This window comes from Carya illinoinensis, chromosome 5 (assembly GCF_018687715.1).
Source record: "Carya illinoinensis cultivar Pawnee chromosome 5, C.illinoinensisPawnee_v1, whole genome shotgun sequence".
Lineage (NCBI taxonomy): Eukaryota > Viridiplantae > Streptophyta > Magnoliopsida > Fagales > Juglandaceae > Carya > Carya illinoinensis.
The window spans coordinates 1,125,645-1,141,813 of NC_056756.1; the positions used below are offsets into that span (position 1 = coordinate 1,125,645).

General features: G+C 37.5%; 4 protein-coding genes across 8 annotated transcripts; 3 read left to right on the plus strand and 1 right to left on the minus strand.

Annotated features, from left to right (window-relative positions):
• The first annotated feature begins 662 nt into the window (after positions 1–662).
• On the plus strand, positions 663–2,557 carry LOC122312014 (scopoletin glucosyltransferase-like). The gene has a single exon (XM_043126828.1). It carries the CDS (start codon positions 878–880, stop codon positions 2,318–2,320), a length of 1,443 nt encoding a protein of 480 aa, XP_042982762.1. The 5' UTR covers positions 663–877; the 3' UTR covers positions 2,321–2,557.
• Positions 2,558–3,099: 542 nt separating this feature from the next.
• On the plus strand, positions 3,100–4,930 carry LOC122311327 (scopoletin glucosyltransferase-like). Its single transcript, XM_043125861.1, has one exon. The coding sequence runs from the start codon at positions 3,327–3,329 to the stop codon at positions 4,794–4,796; it is 1,470 nt and encodes a 489-aa protein (XP_042981795.1). The 5' UTR covers positions 3,100–3,326; the 3' UTR covers positions 4,797–4,930.
• A 2,962-nt stretch (positions 4,931–7,892) lies between these two features.
• Positions 7,893–9,816, plus strand: LOC122308782 (protein IRX15-LIKE-like). 5 transcript variants are annotated; one of them, XR_006242230.1, is made up of 3 exons: positions 7,895–8,943; positions 9,351–9,421; positions 9,553–9,816. XR_006242230.1 is itself a non-coding variant. In XM_043121992.1 (2 exons), exons 1-2 carry the CDS (start codon positions 8,071–8,073, stop codon positions 9,595–9,597), a joined length of 918 nt encoding a protein of 305 aa, XP_042977926.1. In that variant the 5' UTR covers positions 7,893–8,070; the 3' UTR covers positions 9,598–9,816. The 5 variants fall into 5 exon arrangements, 3 of the variants coding, with proteins under 3 accessions (XP_042977926.1, XP_042977927.1, XP_042977925.1); XR_006242228.1 differs by having other exon boundaries at positions 7,896–9,067; XM_043121992.1 differs by lacking the exon at positions 9,351–9,421 and having other exon boundaries at positions 7,893–8,943.
• A 4,178-nt stretch (positions 9,817–13,994) lies between these two features.
• On the minus strand, positions 13,995–15,438 carry LOC122310744 (uncharacterized protein At4g06744-like). Its single transcript, XM_043124879.1, has one exon. The coding sequence runs from the start codon at positions 15,377–15,379 to the stop codon at positions 14,090–14,092; it is 1,290 nt and encodes a 429-aa protein (XP_042980813.1). The 5' UTR covers positions 15,380–15,438; the 3' UTR covers positions 13,995–14,089.
• Positions 15,439–16,169: the final 731 nt, after the last annotated feature.

A 16,169-nucleotide genomic window follows, 5' to 3' on the forward strand; every position in this document is an offset into this window, starting at 1 on the left:
TTAAAATAGATTTACTAAAATTTTAAATATATATATATTTATAGATATTTGGATTGAAATTGAAAAAGTTTTAAAAGAAATTAAAAATTAGTTGAAAATGTTTGCCCTATTCATGAGACGTGTACATGCAAAAGAGAAAAAAATATCCGAAACACTAATACTTCCACGTTTCTTTCATGAGTAGTGGTATGTCTCCTGAGGGATGTAATCCGAGAATACATCCAAAAAGGTCAAAAAATGTTTTTTAATTTATTTTTTATATATATTAAATATTTTTTTAAAAATAAAAAAATTTACAATATTACTATAAAAACAATTTTTGAATTATTAAGTAAAAAAATTGGGACACAAATTTGAGACACACGTTCGGTGAGTTTAGCATTTATATTCTTTCTTTCATGTAAGTTGTATGTAAATAAATAAAATTTTTATGGATAGTTATTTTTATATATATTTTTTATTTTATTAATATATTATTAATTAAAAATATGTAAAAATATATTATTCAAAAATAAAGGTTTTATTTACTGTTACTTTTAGGTAATATAAAGAAATGATTCGGGTTTCGAGATTAGATCGAGAGTACACTTTTCTTTTTTAACCTATTCAAAAAGGTAAGGCAGAAAGCAATTTTATGGATAAGAGTGCACTGGATTGCATTCACCGCTACGACGAAAAATCCAATCTTCCTTCTGATCTATATAACTTATACATCATCCTCATCTTGTAAACAACTTGCAAACACGGGGGACAACACAGCCCAGCCAAGCCTAGCCTACCCTCTGTATCTCCTCCCGAACTCCTTGTTATCGTCGCATCGTACGTACTCACTACTCACCCTGTTCTAGTTAAATCAAAATCGGCTTTCAAAGGTGTTATGGGTAGCAAAAGTCGCCAGCTTCACATATTCTTCTTTCCCTTCATGGCCCCTGGCCATATGATCCCAATCATTGACATGGCTAGGCTATTCACAACCCAAGGCGTCAAAGCGACCATAATCACCACCCCGCTCAACGAGCCTCTAGTCGCAAAAACGATTGAAAGAACCAAAACTTGCAGCGGCTTCAATATTGATATCAAAACCATCAAGTTCCCGACAGTAGAGGTTGGCCTGACAGAAGGGTGCGAGAACGTCGACTCCTTGCCAAGCCCTGCTAGTTTCTTGACAGCCACGGGGATGCTCCGACAACCCCTCGAGCAGCTGCTACAAGATTACCGACCTCATTGCGTTGTTGCCGACATGTTATTTCCATGGGCAACTGATGTTGCCGCTAAATTTGGCATCCCAAGGCTTGTTTTTCATGTGACCTGTTTTTTCTCTGTGTCTACAATCGTGAGTCTACAAGTGTACGAACCTGACAAAAAAGTTTTATCTAATTCTGAACCTTTCGTCATTCCTAATTTTCCTGACGAGATAAAGTTGACAAGGATGAAAATGTCCCAGTTTTCTGATAAGGAAGGCATACTTACCAAGTTTTTTAAAGAAGCCCATGAAGCAGAGGTGAGGAGCTATGGGGCTGTTGTAAACAGCTTCTATGAGCTCGAACCGGCTTATGCAAATCTTTACATAAAGGTCTTGGGAAGGAAGGCATGGCCTATAGGTCCAGTTTCACTATGCAACAAGGAGGCTGAAGACAAAGGTCAGAGGGGAAAAGAATCCTCCATCGATAAACACGAATGCTTGAAGTGGCTTAATACAAAGAACAGCGATTCAGTTGTTTATATATGCTTCGGAAGTTTGGCCAACTTAACCGATTCTCAGCTAATGGAGATTGCAATGGGTCTCGAGGCTTCTGAACAACAATTCATTTGGGTCGTGAAGAAAGGCAAGGGCAAAAAGGAAGAGGAAGATTGGTTGCCAAAAGGATTCGAGAAGAAAATGGAAGGTAAGGGACTAATAATAAGGGGTTGGGCACCCCAAGTTTTGATTCTGGATCATGAAGCGGTAGGAGGATTTGTGACTCATTGTGGATGGAACTCAACGTTAGAAGGAGTGACTGCTGGGGTGCCTATGGTCACATGGCCAATGTTTGCTGAGCAATTTTACAATGAGAAGCTAGTGACTGAAGTGTTGAAAATTGGAGTCCCTGTGGGTGCTCAGCAATGCGTTAATATGATGGGGAATGATGCTTATAGTATAAAAAAGGAAGCAATAGAGAAGGCAGTGAGGCGAATTATCATGGTAAGTGAAGAAGCAAAAGAAATGAGAAGCAGAGCCAAGGCACTTGGGGAGATGGCAAGGAGAGCCATGGAAAAAGGCGGATCATCCTATTCCGATTTGAATGCTTTAATTGAAGAACTGAAGATCCTCAGCAGTTGATATATGCTAGAAACGTTGGGGGAGGTTTCATAGTATAGATGTTCTGATATTGATGGTATGTTTCAATGAAGTAATTTGGATTTGTGTGCAATTATATTAATAGCCCGGCCTGTATAAAGGTAAGCTTTGGAGAGGATGGTCCTTTCTTTCTTTCTTCTTCCTTTTTGTTTTTTTGGTCATCTAAGACTTTTTGTGACTATTGTTCATGATATATCTTTTAACGACAAATTAAGGTCTCTCACGTCTTCATACTACAGCCACTTGGTAATTTTCATTATTAAAATCATGATGATGATCCATTTATTCGTGCGTGTATAGAGTGTGCATGCAAACCTATATAAACTCGTTTGGTATCCGCAACGAAAAAAGAGGTCTCACTCCGTGTCGTTTGGATGCTGGATGAATAATAATAAAAAATAGAAAATAGTAATAAATAAAAAAGTACAAAAACGCTACTTAGGAATTAGATGACAAAGAGGTCTGACGTTGAAGGAGGGGCCTCTTTTTAATCCGAGTTAAGCTCATGCCTTATTGAAGATCTGAGCTTGCATTGCTTTCTAATTGCTGTGAATCAATCGAAAACGTACAACTAGATTTATAATTTGATAATGTTAATTTATTTTTATTACACTGAATAAATATAAAATTTACGTAAAAAGAAATTGTTTACACGTTACAACATTCATGTCGTCGCCACTGGCTGCCACTTTTCGTTGTCTACGACTGTGTAGCTTTCAATCGGTACAAGAACTCAACACACGGTGGATGGGTGGAACTTTTGGACTTTTTCCCACGCCGCTCTTCCAACGCGGGTGTAACCTTTGCTGATCGGCACGCGTCTAATGGTGACGTACACTGCTTCCTACGCGGCTACGCTAAAAGAAAGAGAGTCCCCCTCGAATATTCCCAATCTCTTATTTTGCTGCTGCTCCTGCTTCATCTTTGTGAAGCCAAGCTTCTAGCTTTGTATCATCTTCCGTCGAGGCCAATCCAATTCTTTTCAAGCATGGCTACTGAAATTGATCATCTTCACGTCCTATTCTTCCCTCTTATGGCACAAGGACATATTTTACCAAGCATAGACATGGTTAACCTCTTTGCAGCCAGAGGCGTCAAGACCTCCATAATCACTACCACTCACAACGCCCATTACTTCACCAAAACTATCGAAAAAACCCAAAACTCTCCCACCGAAATCAGCCTCAAAGTCATCGAATTCCCTGCCAAACAGGCCGGCCTCCCCGAAGGCCTCGAAAACCTTGATTTGGTCTCCAACCAAGAACACCACCGCAAATTCTTCGATGCCCTCTCCTTGCTCCAACATCCTCTCGAAAACCTAATTCAAGAACTACGCCCACATGCCCTTGTTGCCGACATGTTCTTTCCTTGGGCAACGGATCTAGCATCCGAATATGGAGTTCCGAGGTTGATCTTTCATGGTACCAGCTTCTTCTCCATGTGTGCTATGGGAAGCATAATGCGGTACAACCCTCACAAAACTGTCTCATCGGACAACGAGAAATTTGTCTTGCCTGGCCTACCGGACGAGATCCAATTGACGAGAACGCAACTCGCGGATCATATACGGCTAGGATTCGAGAACGATTTTACAAGGTTGCTAGATAGTGCCCAAAAAGCGGAAAAGCGAAGCTTTGGAATGCTTGTCAATAGCTTTTACGAGCTCGAACCGGGCTATGTCGATTATTACAGGAAGGTTATGGGGAGAAAGGCCTGGCATATAGGCCCAGTTTCGCTTTGCAACAGGAAATCCGAAGATAAGGCCCAGAGAGGAGGAAAGGCAGCCTCCATTGACGAGCATGAGTACTGCTTGAAATGGCTTGGCTCCAAGAAACCAAATTCGGTTGTCTACGTATGCTTTGGGACGACCTCAAAGTTTCCAGCTTCTCAGCTGCGCGAGATTGCATTAGGCCTTGAAGCTTCAGGGCAACAATTCATTTGGGTTGTGAGGAAGAACAAGAACAATGAGAAAGAAGAGAAGGAAGATTGGTTGCCTGAAGGGTATGAGAAGAGAATGGAAGGTAAGGGACTAATAATAAGAGGGTGGGCACCCCAAGTTCTGATTCTTGATCACGAAGCAGTTGGAGGTTTTGTGACTCACTGTGGTTGGAACTCAGCGCTCGAAGGGATCAGCGCGGGGCTGCCAATGGTAACATGGCCCATATTCGCCGAACAGTTCTTTAACGAGAAGCTGATCACCGATGTTTTAAAGATTGGTGTTATGGTTGGTGCTCAGCAATGGGTTAGGCTGGTAGGAGACTATATCAAACGGGAAGCCATAGAGAAGGCAGTTAAGGAGATTATGGTGGGCGACAGAGTTGAGGAAATGAGAAGCAGAGCCAGGGCACTTGGGGAGATGGCAAAGAGGGCTGTTGAAGAAGGGGGCTCATCTTACTCTGAGATGGGTGCTTTATTGGAAGAATTAAGGTCATATCATTCTTCGAGAAACCAGGATTAATTTTGAATAGTCATGAATGTGTCTTTTTTTCGCTTGGGTTTCGTCTATGTAATTTTGATGATTGCTGTGCCAGATTTCTAATTGATAATGTGGATCTTTTTTCTGGGACATTAAAGATATGATTTTTCGTCAAACTGAGATTTTTTTTTTTTAATTTAAAAAAAAAAAAAAGGAGATTGGGGGGGATTAGCTACCAAGCTTATTGGGAATTTGGTAGGCTCTATTTTGTTTGACGAAATTCCCCACTGAACAGAGAGTTTAAAAAGCTTTCCTTGTTTTGGTCAATTGATTCTTCCTGAACCAATCAAGGAGCATGATTACAAACTCAACGCTTCAGTGAGAGTTTGGACTGTAATTTCCAAACATGAAAGTCGGACTTGACCGACCTTGAAAGAAGTAAGAGTCTCTTTTCAAAAAAAAAAAAAAGTAAAGAGTCATTACCCAGATTAAGGTTTGATTACCATTAGTCAAATCAAGAAATTAATTTCACTAAATGCTGCGTACATAGTCTGCTCTCAAGAAGATTCCCTCATGGAAAGGGCCTTTTTAGGCCCATATCCACATCGATGGGCTCTCCCCCAATTTCAAGTCGGTTGCTGTTTATGATGGGTACCGTACCAGTAACTAGCCGCCATCGTAAGCAAGTAGCCATGGCATACCCTTCAAGAATTATGGTTAATTTGATTTAAAATTTTCTACTAAAAAATTGCTACATGACTTAAATATGTCATATATTATCTCATCAAAGGATGACACGAGACATTTCTAGAATAAATTATTATAAATCCCTTAAAAATAACAAAAAATTAGAATACAAAATAACAAACTAACAGGAGTGGACACTTTGCATTTGTAGGCCGCATTGGCAATTCTTCCGAAATGAATAAAATTAAAAAGAATGAAAACCAAGGGACTTATTTTTTAAATTAACCTGGATGTTAAAATAAAAATACAACTGGATATGGGTTGTTTAAAAAAAATTATTAAGGCGACGTTGAGATTGGTGAGGCGATGTTTTTGGCCAGGTAGATTTTTGTCGTAACGAGGAACTAAGTCGCTTTAATACTTGAGTGGGACATGAGATAATAAAATAAATAATCAAAAGATTCAACCGAACTCAATTTTAGCATAATGGACAACTTTACCAATAAATAAAAAGCATATAGTGTTTGGATTTGGGATGAATATGTCTTAAACGACTGTAATGATAGCGCATAGTGGTGGGCAGAATGCACACATCTCAAACTTTTCTAAAAGTTACTTCCATCATGGGAAAGCACTTTTAGGCACTATTACCGACCAAACAATCCCGCCACTATCCCTATTCTTTCTTGGTCGAACAAATATAATTATAAATATTATATTGATGTGATATTATTTATTAAAATTTTAAATAAATTATTATTTTTTAAATAATAAATTCAATATTTAATATATCATAGAGAGGAGCTGATGATATTTTTTTTTTAACATCAATCAATATTTAGGGGCGTTAAACGCGGAGCAGGTGCTTGTCATGTCCATAGTTTCTTTAAAAAAACGAGCTTTTTTCCGCACTGTCGTTTGGTGCAATCTCTTCCATTCAAACCCGACAATGATCGAAACATAGGAAACTTTTAGAAATATGTACTGTTCCCATAAATTCTGGTAACTTTGCTGCTTTTATTTATATTTTCACAATGCTCCGGTAAAAGCTGTCAGTTGTCACACCCCGCCTAACTAACCGTATAATTTGGTTTGTCCGCTGTTGTTGGTTGAGTGCAAAGATTCCCATGTCAATTAATTCGAAATATTGATAAGAGTTCATGTTTTTGTGTACTGTTGGTTGAAAGCCTCACTTGAAATGGTGATCCAATCAGTCTGTTAATTTTAATGACATAGGAACTTCCATAGCATTTTGTAAATCTTTTTAAGAGAGATCGTGTTGGTCTTAAATTATTCTAATTTATGTTGTGCTTGGATTTGAGCTGAATTTTTTTATAAATAATAATAAGTTGAGATGATTAAGTAAATTTTATAAAATCCGATTAAAAAAATTTAGATATATTTATAAAAAATTAAAAAAAATTATGAATTATGATTATGTGTAAAGAAGTATTAAATGGAAAAAAATTATGAATCTCATATATAAAGAAGTATTTAGTTGAATAATATTTAATATTTGAAAATTATATATTTAAATATTGAATTAGGCTTTAATTCAAATTAGCTCAGCAGTTTTCATCTTCTAAAGGTAGCTTAAATATACAGTAATAAATTAAGATAATGCAAATACAGTTGGAAAAAGGGTAATCCGAGCGTTAAAAGTAAAAATCTTATTTTTTACTTTTTTTGATTATGGTAAGGATAAATAAAAAAAATCTTATTTTTTGAGAATAATAATAATAATAATAATAATAATAAAGGTAATCAATCACCGGATCGAGGAAGTAGGTAGATATGTTTATTTTTAGGTAGATTGTACGAAATTTAATGTGTGGGCTATGCTTTAGCCTGTAGAGGGTTCTGCTTTAAATGTATGTTAAGTGATATCTGCATTACTCTCGCATGGACTCCACGTAACCACCTCTTAAATGTCCTTCCTTGCCAGATACTGTGTATCAATACGACAATTTACTGAAATTAAAGAATAATTATAATTATTTAAAGACTTCAGGTATTTATTATATTTGGAAGGGCTTGATTCCACACCATTTTCATTTGCCTCAGATCTTGTGATGACAGTAATTGTAGTATCTGTAGCATTGCCACAAGGTAAAGATGGTTTTCCAAAAGTGAAAAAAAGAGATCTAATTGCCACTCTCAAGCATTTCCCTTTTATTTTTCCCCTATAATATGGCTGCGTATTCTTCGGCCTCTAGCTGTGGCCCATATTTACCATATTTTTAAATCCACCCTAGAGTTGATGGAAAATGAAATATTAACGACAAACTTGATCCCCACCAACGATGTCGTACTGGTCCATATATAATCTGTGGGCCTTTCTTTCCCTTCCCTCGTTTATTGAGATGTCTTACCCCTGCCCCACCATTCCCCTCACAAGAACCTCAATCTCATAGGCCCCCACCCCAATATTTCATCTCCACCGCTCATATCTCCTTCATCCCTCGGTTGTCGTGGAATCTCGTGGCTCTCTTTGAACTGAAATCTCCAACGTTATTACTCTCTCAAACAAAACCCCAGTAAAACAAAACGAAAGAGAGAGCGCTGAAGAGGGAAGTCTCGTTACTCTCGTTTCCTCTCCAGTGTTCCGTACGTGCTTCCCACGAAGAAAATGAAGAGCAACACCAACACCAAGCTCATACTAATTCACAAACAAAACGGCGCCGTCGCCTCCTCCTTCTCAAGCTCCCACCGCCTCTGGCTCCTCTTCGTCACCACGTTCTTCACCTTAGCCTTCACTCTCACCCTCATCAACTCCACCGTCCAATATTCCTCCTCCAAACCCGCAGGCTTAACCTCTGCATCATTTACCTCTCCGCTTCCGCCCTCCATCTCTGACGCCCTCCTCCACTACGCTGCCACCGCCTCCAACTCCTCCTCTCCCCACATGTCCTCCGCCGAGCTCACCTCTATAGCCACCGCTCTTAACCTCTGCTCTCCCCACTGCAACTTTTTAGCCTTCGGTCTCACTCACGAATCTCTCCTCTGGCACGCTCTCAACTTCCACGGCCACACAGTCTACCTGGACGAGAGTGAGTTCTTGGTGTCCAGGTTCGAACAGTCCCACCCGGGAATCGAAGCCTACGACGTGTCCTTCTCCACGAAGGTCTCCGACATGCCGGAGCTCATTAAAGAAACCAAATCCCAAGTCCGCAACGAGTGCAGACCCGTGCAGAACCTCTTGTTCTCGGAATGCAAGCTCGGGATCAACGACCTGCCCAACCACATTTACGACGTGCCTTGGGATGTGATTCTAGTCGACGGGCCACGTGGGTATTTCCCTAAGGCCCCAGGGAGGATGTCTGCGATATTCACGTCGAGCGTGCTGGCAAGGAGCAAGAGGGACGGTGGATCTCCGACCCATGTGTTCGTGCACGACTTTAACAGAGAGGTCGAGAGGATTTGCAGCGATGAATTCTTGTGCGAAGAGAATTTGGTTGAGACCGTGGATTTGTTGGGGCATTTTGTGTTGAAGAGAATGGAGGTTAGCAGCTTTGAGTTCTGTAAAAATTCGACCTTTTCTTCATCATCATTGCCATCATCGGGTTTAGCTTCTTTATCATCAGGGGATGATGAAGATGATCATTGAGATGGGGTTTATGCTTAAGGTGTACTGTTATTATCCTTTTCGTTTTCGTTTTTTATTCTTAACATAGCAAGTGTTAATATTCTTATAGGTGTAAACATTTTGCAAGTTTTTCCAAACAAAAGTTGAAGGATCACAGTTTTGGGTGTCCGAAAGTATTTTTTAGCACTGGTGGTCTGTTTGGTTGGTTAGAAACTATTGGGAAAGAGCAGAACTTGGGAGGATTTGAATCTTCATGAACAATCAATTTTTGGCTTAGCAAACTGATTTGAGATGGACATGATTAACATAGATTTCTTTCTTAGGAAAAGTAAAGCGACCTGTACGATGACATAAGCTGTCGGTGGTGGGGATTAGGGCTGTTTCAAATTTGAAGGTGAGACTCGCTGTAGGTTTAGCAGCTACGCTTTGTATAGTACTTAAAGATCTGCGGACCTTGAGAAGTGTACAAATAGAGTTACGCGCTTGGATGCTGTATGATTGCAACGCGTGTTGTTATTGGTGTAGGGGAGCGTGAGAGTGGAAGCTTCTGAGCATGTCGTCAGATTGTAGCCGGCCGGTCTCGCCCCGGCGATGCTGCCTGCAACAGGTTTATGCTAACCTAAACTGTTTCTGAGTTGTAACTTTTGCTTTCACTACCTGGTCACGTGGATAAAGCGTACGTCCTCGCGTAAAAATTTGAGTGATTAGTCACCGGGTACTGCAGAGTATATATATACGTGTATTTTTTTTTTCAAGAGAGACGGTAGATTGATTGTCTTTTTATTTTTATTTTTTAGGAACACCTTTTACAAAATCAACAATTCTCTCTTTATCTTTTCAAGAAAAAAAAAAAAACCAACAGTTAAAGATATCACCGCACTAATATTTTAAGATGAAAATTAAATATGAGTATAGTATATAATATAACATTGAAAACTATGTATTTATTTATGCAAATAACTTTAATGACATGATACTTTATAATTAGATGAAAATATTGCATCATCTATATTTGGAGAGTATTTCTAATGATTTTCCATTGATAGCGTTTCTAAGAATTCTTCATAAGGGGTACTTACGATTGGATGGTTCAATTAGAATGTCAGACACGTAAGGATGGAGATTGGGATATCGCAATTGAGTGAACATAAATAGTAAATGAGATATCATATTGCGTATAAGTGAGAAATCTATGTTAGTTATCATGATTCCAATCAACTCCAATTATAACACGAGTTAATATTTTCATAAAAGAAAATATTTATTCATCATTAATTTTCTTATTATTTTTTTTATCATCATAAGATATGATATTAAATTATAAGTTTACAGGAAAAAAATAATAAATAATTTTTAATTATTTAATATCATAATTTAAAATAATAAAAAATGATAAAAATTAAGATGATAAATAGTATTATTCATGTACAAAAAAATAAAACCTAACAATCCACATGTAAGTCATGTGAATTTTGGGATTTTTTTAGATGAAGATCACTTTCAAGATGAATGGAACGTGAAGATTGCGATGTTGGTTTTAAAAGTCTAATGAGCATAAAATTGCGCAAATAAAGGAGTTGAATTTTTGGACAATCGACAAAAATTGTTTTGACGTGGACGAAGCCTAATTTCTTGTCATGGTACCTCCGTGCGCACAATAATATATATATATATATATAATAGTGATTTGAAAAGTAGCTCCTTAATTGATTTCGTGCCGGCAGAGATTTTTTAGGTTGTCGGTGAATCAAACGGGTGATGTATATGATATCAGTGGCGCCCATGCACGCTTGGAGTTCAAACAGCATCTACAATATTTTCTCTACCTTTTTTTTGGATCTTATCAGTTTGCTAGAGTTTGTCTAAGGCCACGTATACCTATTTTGAAGATAACGAGCCGCCGATACGTGATCAGCTTCTTATCGCATGCATGATCTGTTTGTTTGTAATTTGTCTCGTGATAGAGAGAGTTGATCATCGGGGAATACAAGGTGGTTTGATAAACTTCGGATAAATACTAATTACCTCTACTCGAATGTCCAATATCTTAAGCCGCGATCGTAACGGTTAAACCTATTATTACAATTAACCGACGTCGTTCCTTTTTTATTTTTTTATTATTAGAAGAGACGTTGTTCTTAGGTAATACAATATTGATAATAAATAACATCTGCCCTATCTATAAACTATAATCGCCGACATGCATAAAATTAAATTAAAAAAAAAATGCTGCTTGTTACATGAATACAAAGTACTGATCAGAGTACGTAGGTATGTTTATATATATATATATATATATACAAACTGATCAGAGTACGAAGGTATGTGTATATAAATATATTGTGTTGACTCAGAAGAGGTCAATGACAGTGGCACATTACTGCTACCTAAAGGTTTTGTTGGTCTGAAAAATAAGTGGGGGAACATGATCTCGATGGGTGCATTTCATATTCACGTACACGATCGTATTGTTGGACTTTGTGTGTGCGTGTGTTTTTTTAATGGCAACTTACATTTCCAATTATTAGACAACGGACTAATACGTGTTAGTTAGGTTCTTAGAATGTTGTTGGAACAAGAGACGTGCAGGTGATGTAAAAGTTTCATCTAGCTTACGATACTTATAATATAACTTTTATTGTAATTTGGTGAAAGTCAATTAATAATTTTTAACACAACTTTCACATATATATTGGGATACCATGCACTATTATTAATTATATATTTTATTTACCAAATTTAATGGGGGATTTACCGATGGGATATGATAATCTACTTAAGTCGATAGAAACAAAAATCCCGACATAGGTGTCAGAATTTGTATCCACGTATGGACGGGAATGAAATGAAAAATATCTGCAATGTAATTCGTGCTCAATTATTGAAACATGAATTAAAAAAGAACGAAGCTTTTGTTTGAGTGGATGGAAGGGGTCGGTGGATTCTAATTCTATCTAAGAAGAGATAGGAAAAGGAGGGGAATATTACCTGTATAGCTCCATTTTAAGGTCTCTGATCTACTTGTATAGTATAATTTGATTTAAAAAATAAATTTTAAAATTTAAAATGTATTTAGATGTTAAATTAAGCCGAACATAATTTTTTTTATGAATAATAGTGAGTTGAGGTGATGAAATGAGTTTGTGGAGCCCATATAAAAAGAGTTTAGATGTGTGTGGATGTTAATATGAGTTTAGTACTATTTATGAGAATTTAAAAATAGTTATAGGTCTCATGTAAAGATATTTTAAATTGAGATGAATTTAATAATTTAAAAATTATGTTTAAATGTTAATTCAGTTTAAAATTAAATTGAATTAAATTGATTTTAATATATTCGAACAACAAAACTAGCCTATAAATTAAATTATATTATATAGTTGAGCTATAGTGTAGATATATTAGACAGCGAAGGCCGAATTAGTGAGGCACGAGAAAAAGCCCACCCAAAGTGATGAATCTGGTGATTAGGAATTGTTAGATTAATATGTGGGCTGCATGAATTAGAAACCTACTATAAAGGGCATGTCAGTGGACAATCATTGCTCGCACCTACTATTATTTTTTTCCTCTTCCAAAGTCCACGCATTTTGTTAATGCATAATGCTGCTATGCCGCCGGGCAGTACTGTTTTAAGTGTACTGCTCGATAAGGAGGAAAAAAAAAAAAAAAAAAAAAAAGGGCGGTAACAAGATTTTGAGATATGTTTATGACAGAAATTTCAGGTAAAATATTTATTTCCCATGCTACACAAGTCCTTTTTTGAGATAATACATGTATGATTGCTGGAACTACCACGTCTGCCGTAGGTATTTGGAGCTTGGGGAGTTCCAAACTATCCCTTGGCTTCATTTGGTTCAGTTGTTTTATTTTTAGGTCCTATGCTATTTGTAATTCAACACTCCTCTGGTGCTCTAACAATGATTTGTATTCTAGATAGTCATTACAAAAAAAAAATAACTTTTTGTGATTAATTTATTATAACGAAAAAGTTATTCACAATTAAAATTAATTACGAATAATTATTTCGTTATAATAAATTAATTATAAAAATTTATTTATTTTTTAAACAGTTCATATTGATCAAGTACTATTTCTTTTGTATTTTCTAGGACGTAATTGCAACCGGAGGGCTTGACACAGATGCAGTACTTTTTGATCGATCATGATCAGGGCAGATATTATCTACACTCAGTGGTCATGCTAAGAGGTTCAACTGCTTTTAAGTTTTATTCATTTACTGGTCATTAAGATCTGTTGGCTGATTAGATAACAATTGGCGTACATGCACTTCCCTGCATTTTTTCATGTTTAGTACTTGTGTTTATTTTTTTCCCTTTCTTTTAAAATTACTTAGAAATTGTTATTTGTATTCCAATATTTTTTTTTGTAATATATTGTTCACAATTTTTTTTTACTGCCATATTTATTGTCTGAAATAGGCATTTCCAGCAACATCATTCGCCACAATAAACTTTTCACGCGAGCAAGGTCCACTTGTGTGTGATATATTTTCCACGAAAACACAAGTACTAGAGGCGGTGGATATTGCAAGTTGGATTAGCTACTTAACTAGCTAGGACTTGCAAACCTTTTTTATTTTGTAATATATGTATGTCTAGTTCTAGACCGACCTTATTTATAAATACTCAGCAATTAGTATTAAATATATATACTTAGCGTATATATATATGTATATTTTATAATTAACATCGATCCATGTATTAGTTTTGATTAGACAAATTATTTAGATCACATGCACTCATTAATTAATGGAGGGTGTGAATTAATATCGGTGTTCATAATTCGCATCAGAAGTTACTTGTAGTTACGACTTAATTACTTGAGTCTTGACTCCCCGGCCCGGACTCTTTTCCAAAGGTCTTATCATTAGAAAATACTTTACAGCTAGCGATGGATGGACCAATGGGTTTATTGTACATGATTAATTTATATATTAGCTATTATTTCTATCCCATAATTATAATTTTATTGATACCAAGAAAAAGGTACTAGACTATTAATCCAATCCGACAGTCCGATCGAGTAGTACTAGTGAACGTCAGAGTCCATGTCTTGAAAGAGCAGCATAAGACAACAGCTTTCTCTTAGACCCTAATTTGGGACGAGGATGCTGATGTCCATGCACTGGATGTGAAGGAGCCTTACAAGGAATGCAAGTGGTGTACCACGGGGGATACTGGCACGGCCAGTGGTTGCGGTACATTGAGAACCACCAGCATTCCGTCGCCGATCTTTGCTCTGGAAGTCCATGGATGCAGTTCTTCCTCAAATCGAGAACTCCACTGTCCACCAGCTTTTTACACGTTGGCCCTATAATGCTAAAATAGTTATCGGACAGGGAAAGATTCAGCAAACTCCCGAGTTCACACACCACCTCTGGCACCTGCCCGTACAGAAGGTTTCCGGCGAAGTTCAGCTGCTCAATCTTCTCCAGGCAGCTCAACGAGAATGGCAAGGGGCCGGTCAATAAGTTGTTTCCGGCGTCAAAAACTGTTGCTTCTTTTAGGAGTCCTATTTCGTATGGAAGACAACCGGATAATTTGTTGTTCAAGAATAGTACTTCGATCAATGTCTCCGAAGCATTTCCGATGCTTGGGGGGATTGGACCGGTGAATCTGTTGTTGGCAAATGTGAGATAGAATACCGGGGTGTTGCCGAGGTTATCGGGTAGTTTTTGGAGGAATTTGTTGTTGTTAATGAAGAGCACCTCTAGGGGCTGCACGAAAATCTGTGCCGGCACCGTCCCGCTAAAGCCATTGAAACGAATGTCCAAGAATGCTAGGTCTTTAATACCGAACACCGATTGCGGGAATTCGCCAGAAAAGTCGTTGTTACTGAGATCGAGCTCGTAGAAATAAGGGAGTTTGGAGATATTCGAAGGAATGATGCCGGTGAAATTGTTGGAGTTGGCATGGAAGAGTGCAAGGTCAGGAAATCTATCAATAAAACCTTCTAGAGTAGGGGCAGCAAGATTATAGCCATTGAAATCGATCGAAGCAAGGGCAACGGCCGAGGCATTGTCTGGTGGATTGTCACAGTAGAAGCCCGTGTAGCCCTTGCAAATGTTTGGGCCAACCCAAGTTTTGGTGATTCCCTGTGGATCTTCCGTGATCTTTTTCTTGAAGTCTTGGATGACCTGATAGACCACGGCGATTCTTCGGTCCTCGAAGGTTAAATTACCTCCAGGAGGAGATGTTGGTGATGGAGCTCCTCGACCGCAGGATGGACCAGTACAGTTCTGGCAGATTACACACAGGAGACAATGGAAGAAGATGAATAAGGTGATACAGCATTTAAAAAGTAGAGAGTTGTTACCCATTTGACACATAAGGGGAGCTAGAGAGAGAGAGAGATTAGAAGAGATGGTGTTTAAAGAATCTTGATCCTTGTTTTTATAGTAGTCGATGTGGTCCTTGCACTACACTTTGGAAAGCAAGTATATTATATTATATATATATATTGAGCTCAATATGCCTCTCGATCGATCTCTCTGATAATCTGCTTCCTTTTTTCTTGTTAGTGGGTTGGGAACTTCCCAGTCGTAATGTTTCATTAGAAGAAATGGGGATTAAAAGAGTAGTGTTGACAATTCTCCGATAGTGGATTGAAGTGGTTGTTTCGTGAGTTTAGCCTGTCATCTCGTAGTGCATTTTCCTCTCAGTGGATGGATTTGAAGTACTTCGTCATCACAATACTTATGATTCTCCATGTATTTCGCAGGCATTAATTAATTAATTATATCGGACCAAAAAACAAAATAGATCAGAGTAATATATATGGCCGTCATTTCAATCTAATTAAAGTACATGACCATATATATATATATATAACGTACATGTATTATATATTCAGTGAAAGCAAGAGAACACAAGAGGACATCATCCACCCTTTTCAACTTTTTGCCACACTAGCTAGCCGTGGATAATATTTGGTTTTCAAGAAATCATGTTGTCCATAACTTTACTAGTCCATCACCAAATTGGTTTGTGTCAAAAGTTTCCAAAATATTCAGTGACCACCGCAGGGCATGGATCACTAAAGTTTATATTCACTCGCATTTGATGTAGCAGTTAGAAACAATGGAAGCATTGCAGCAATAGTTTGTAGATCTGATAGTA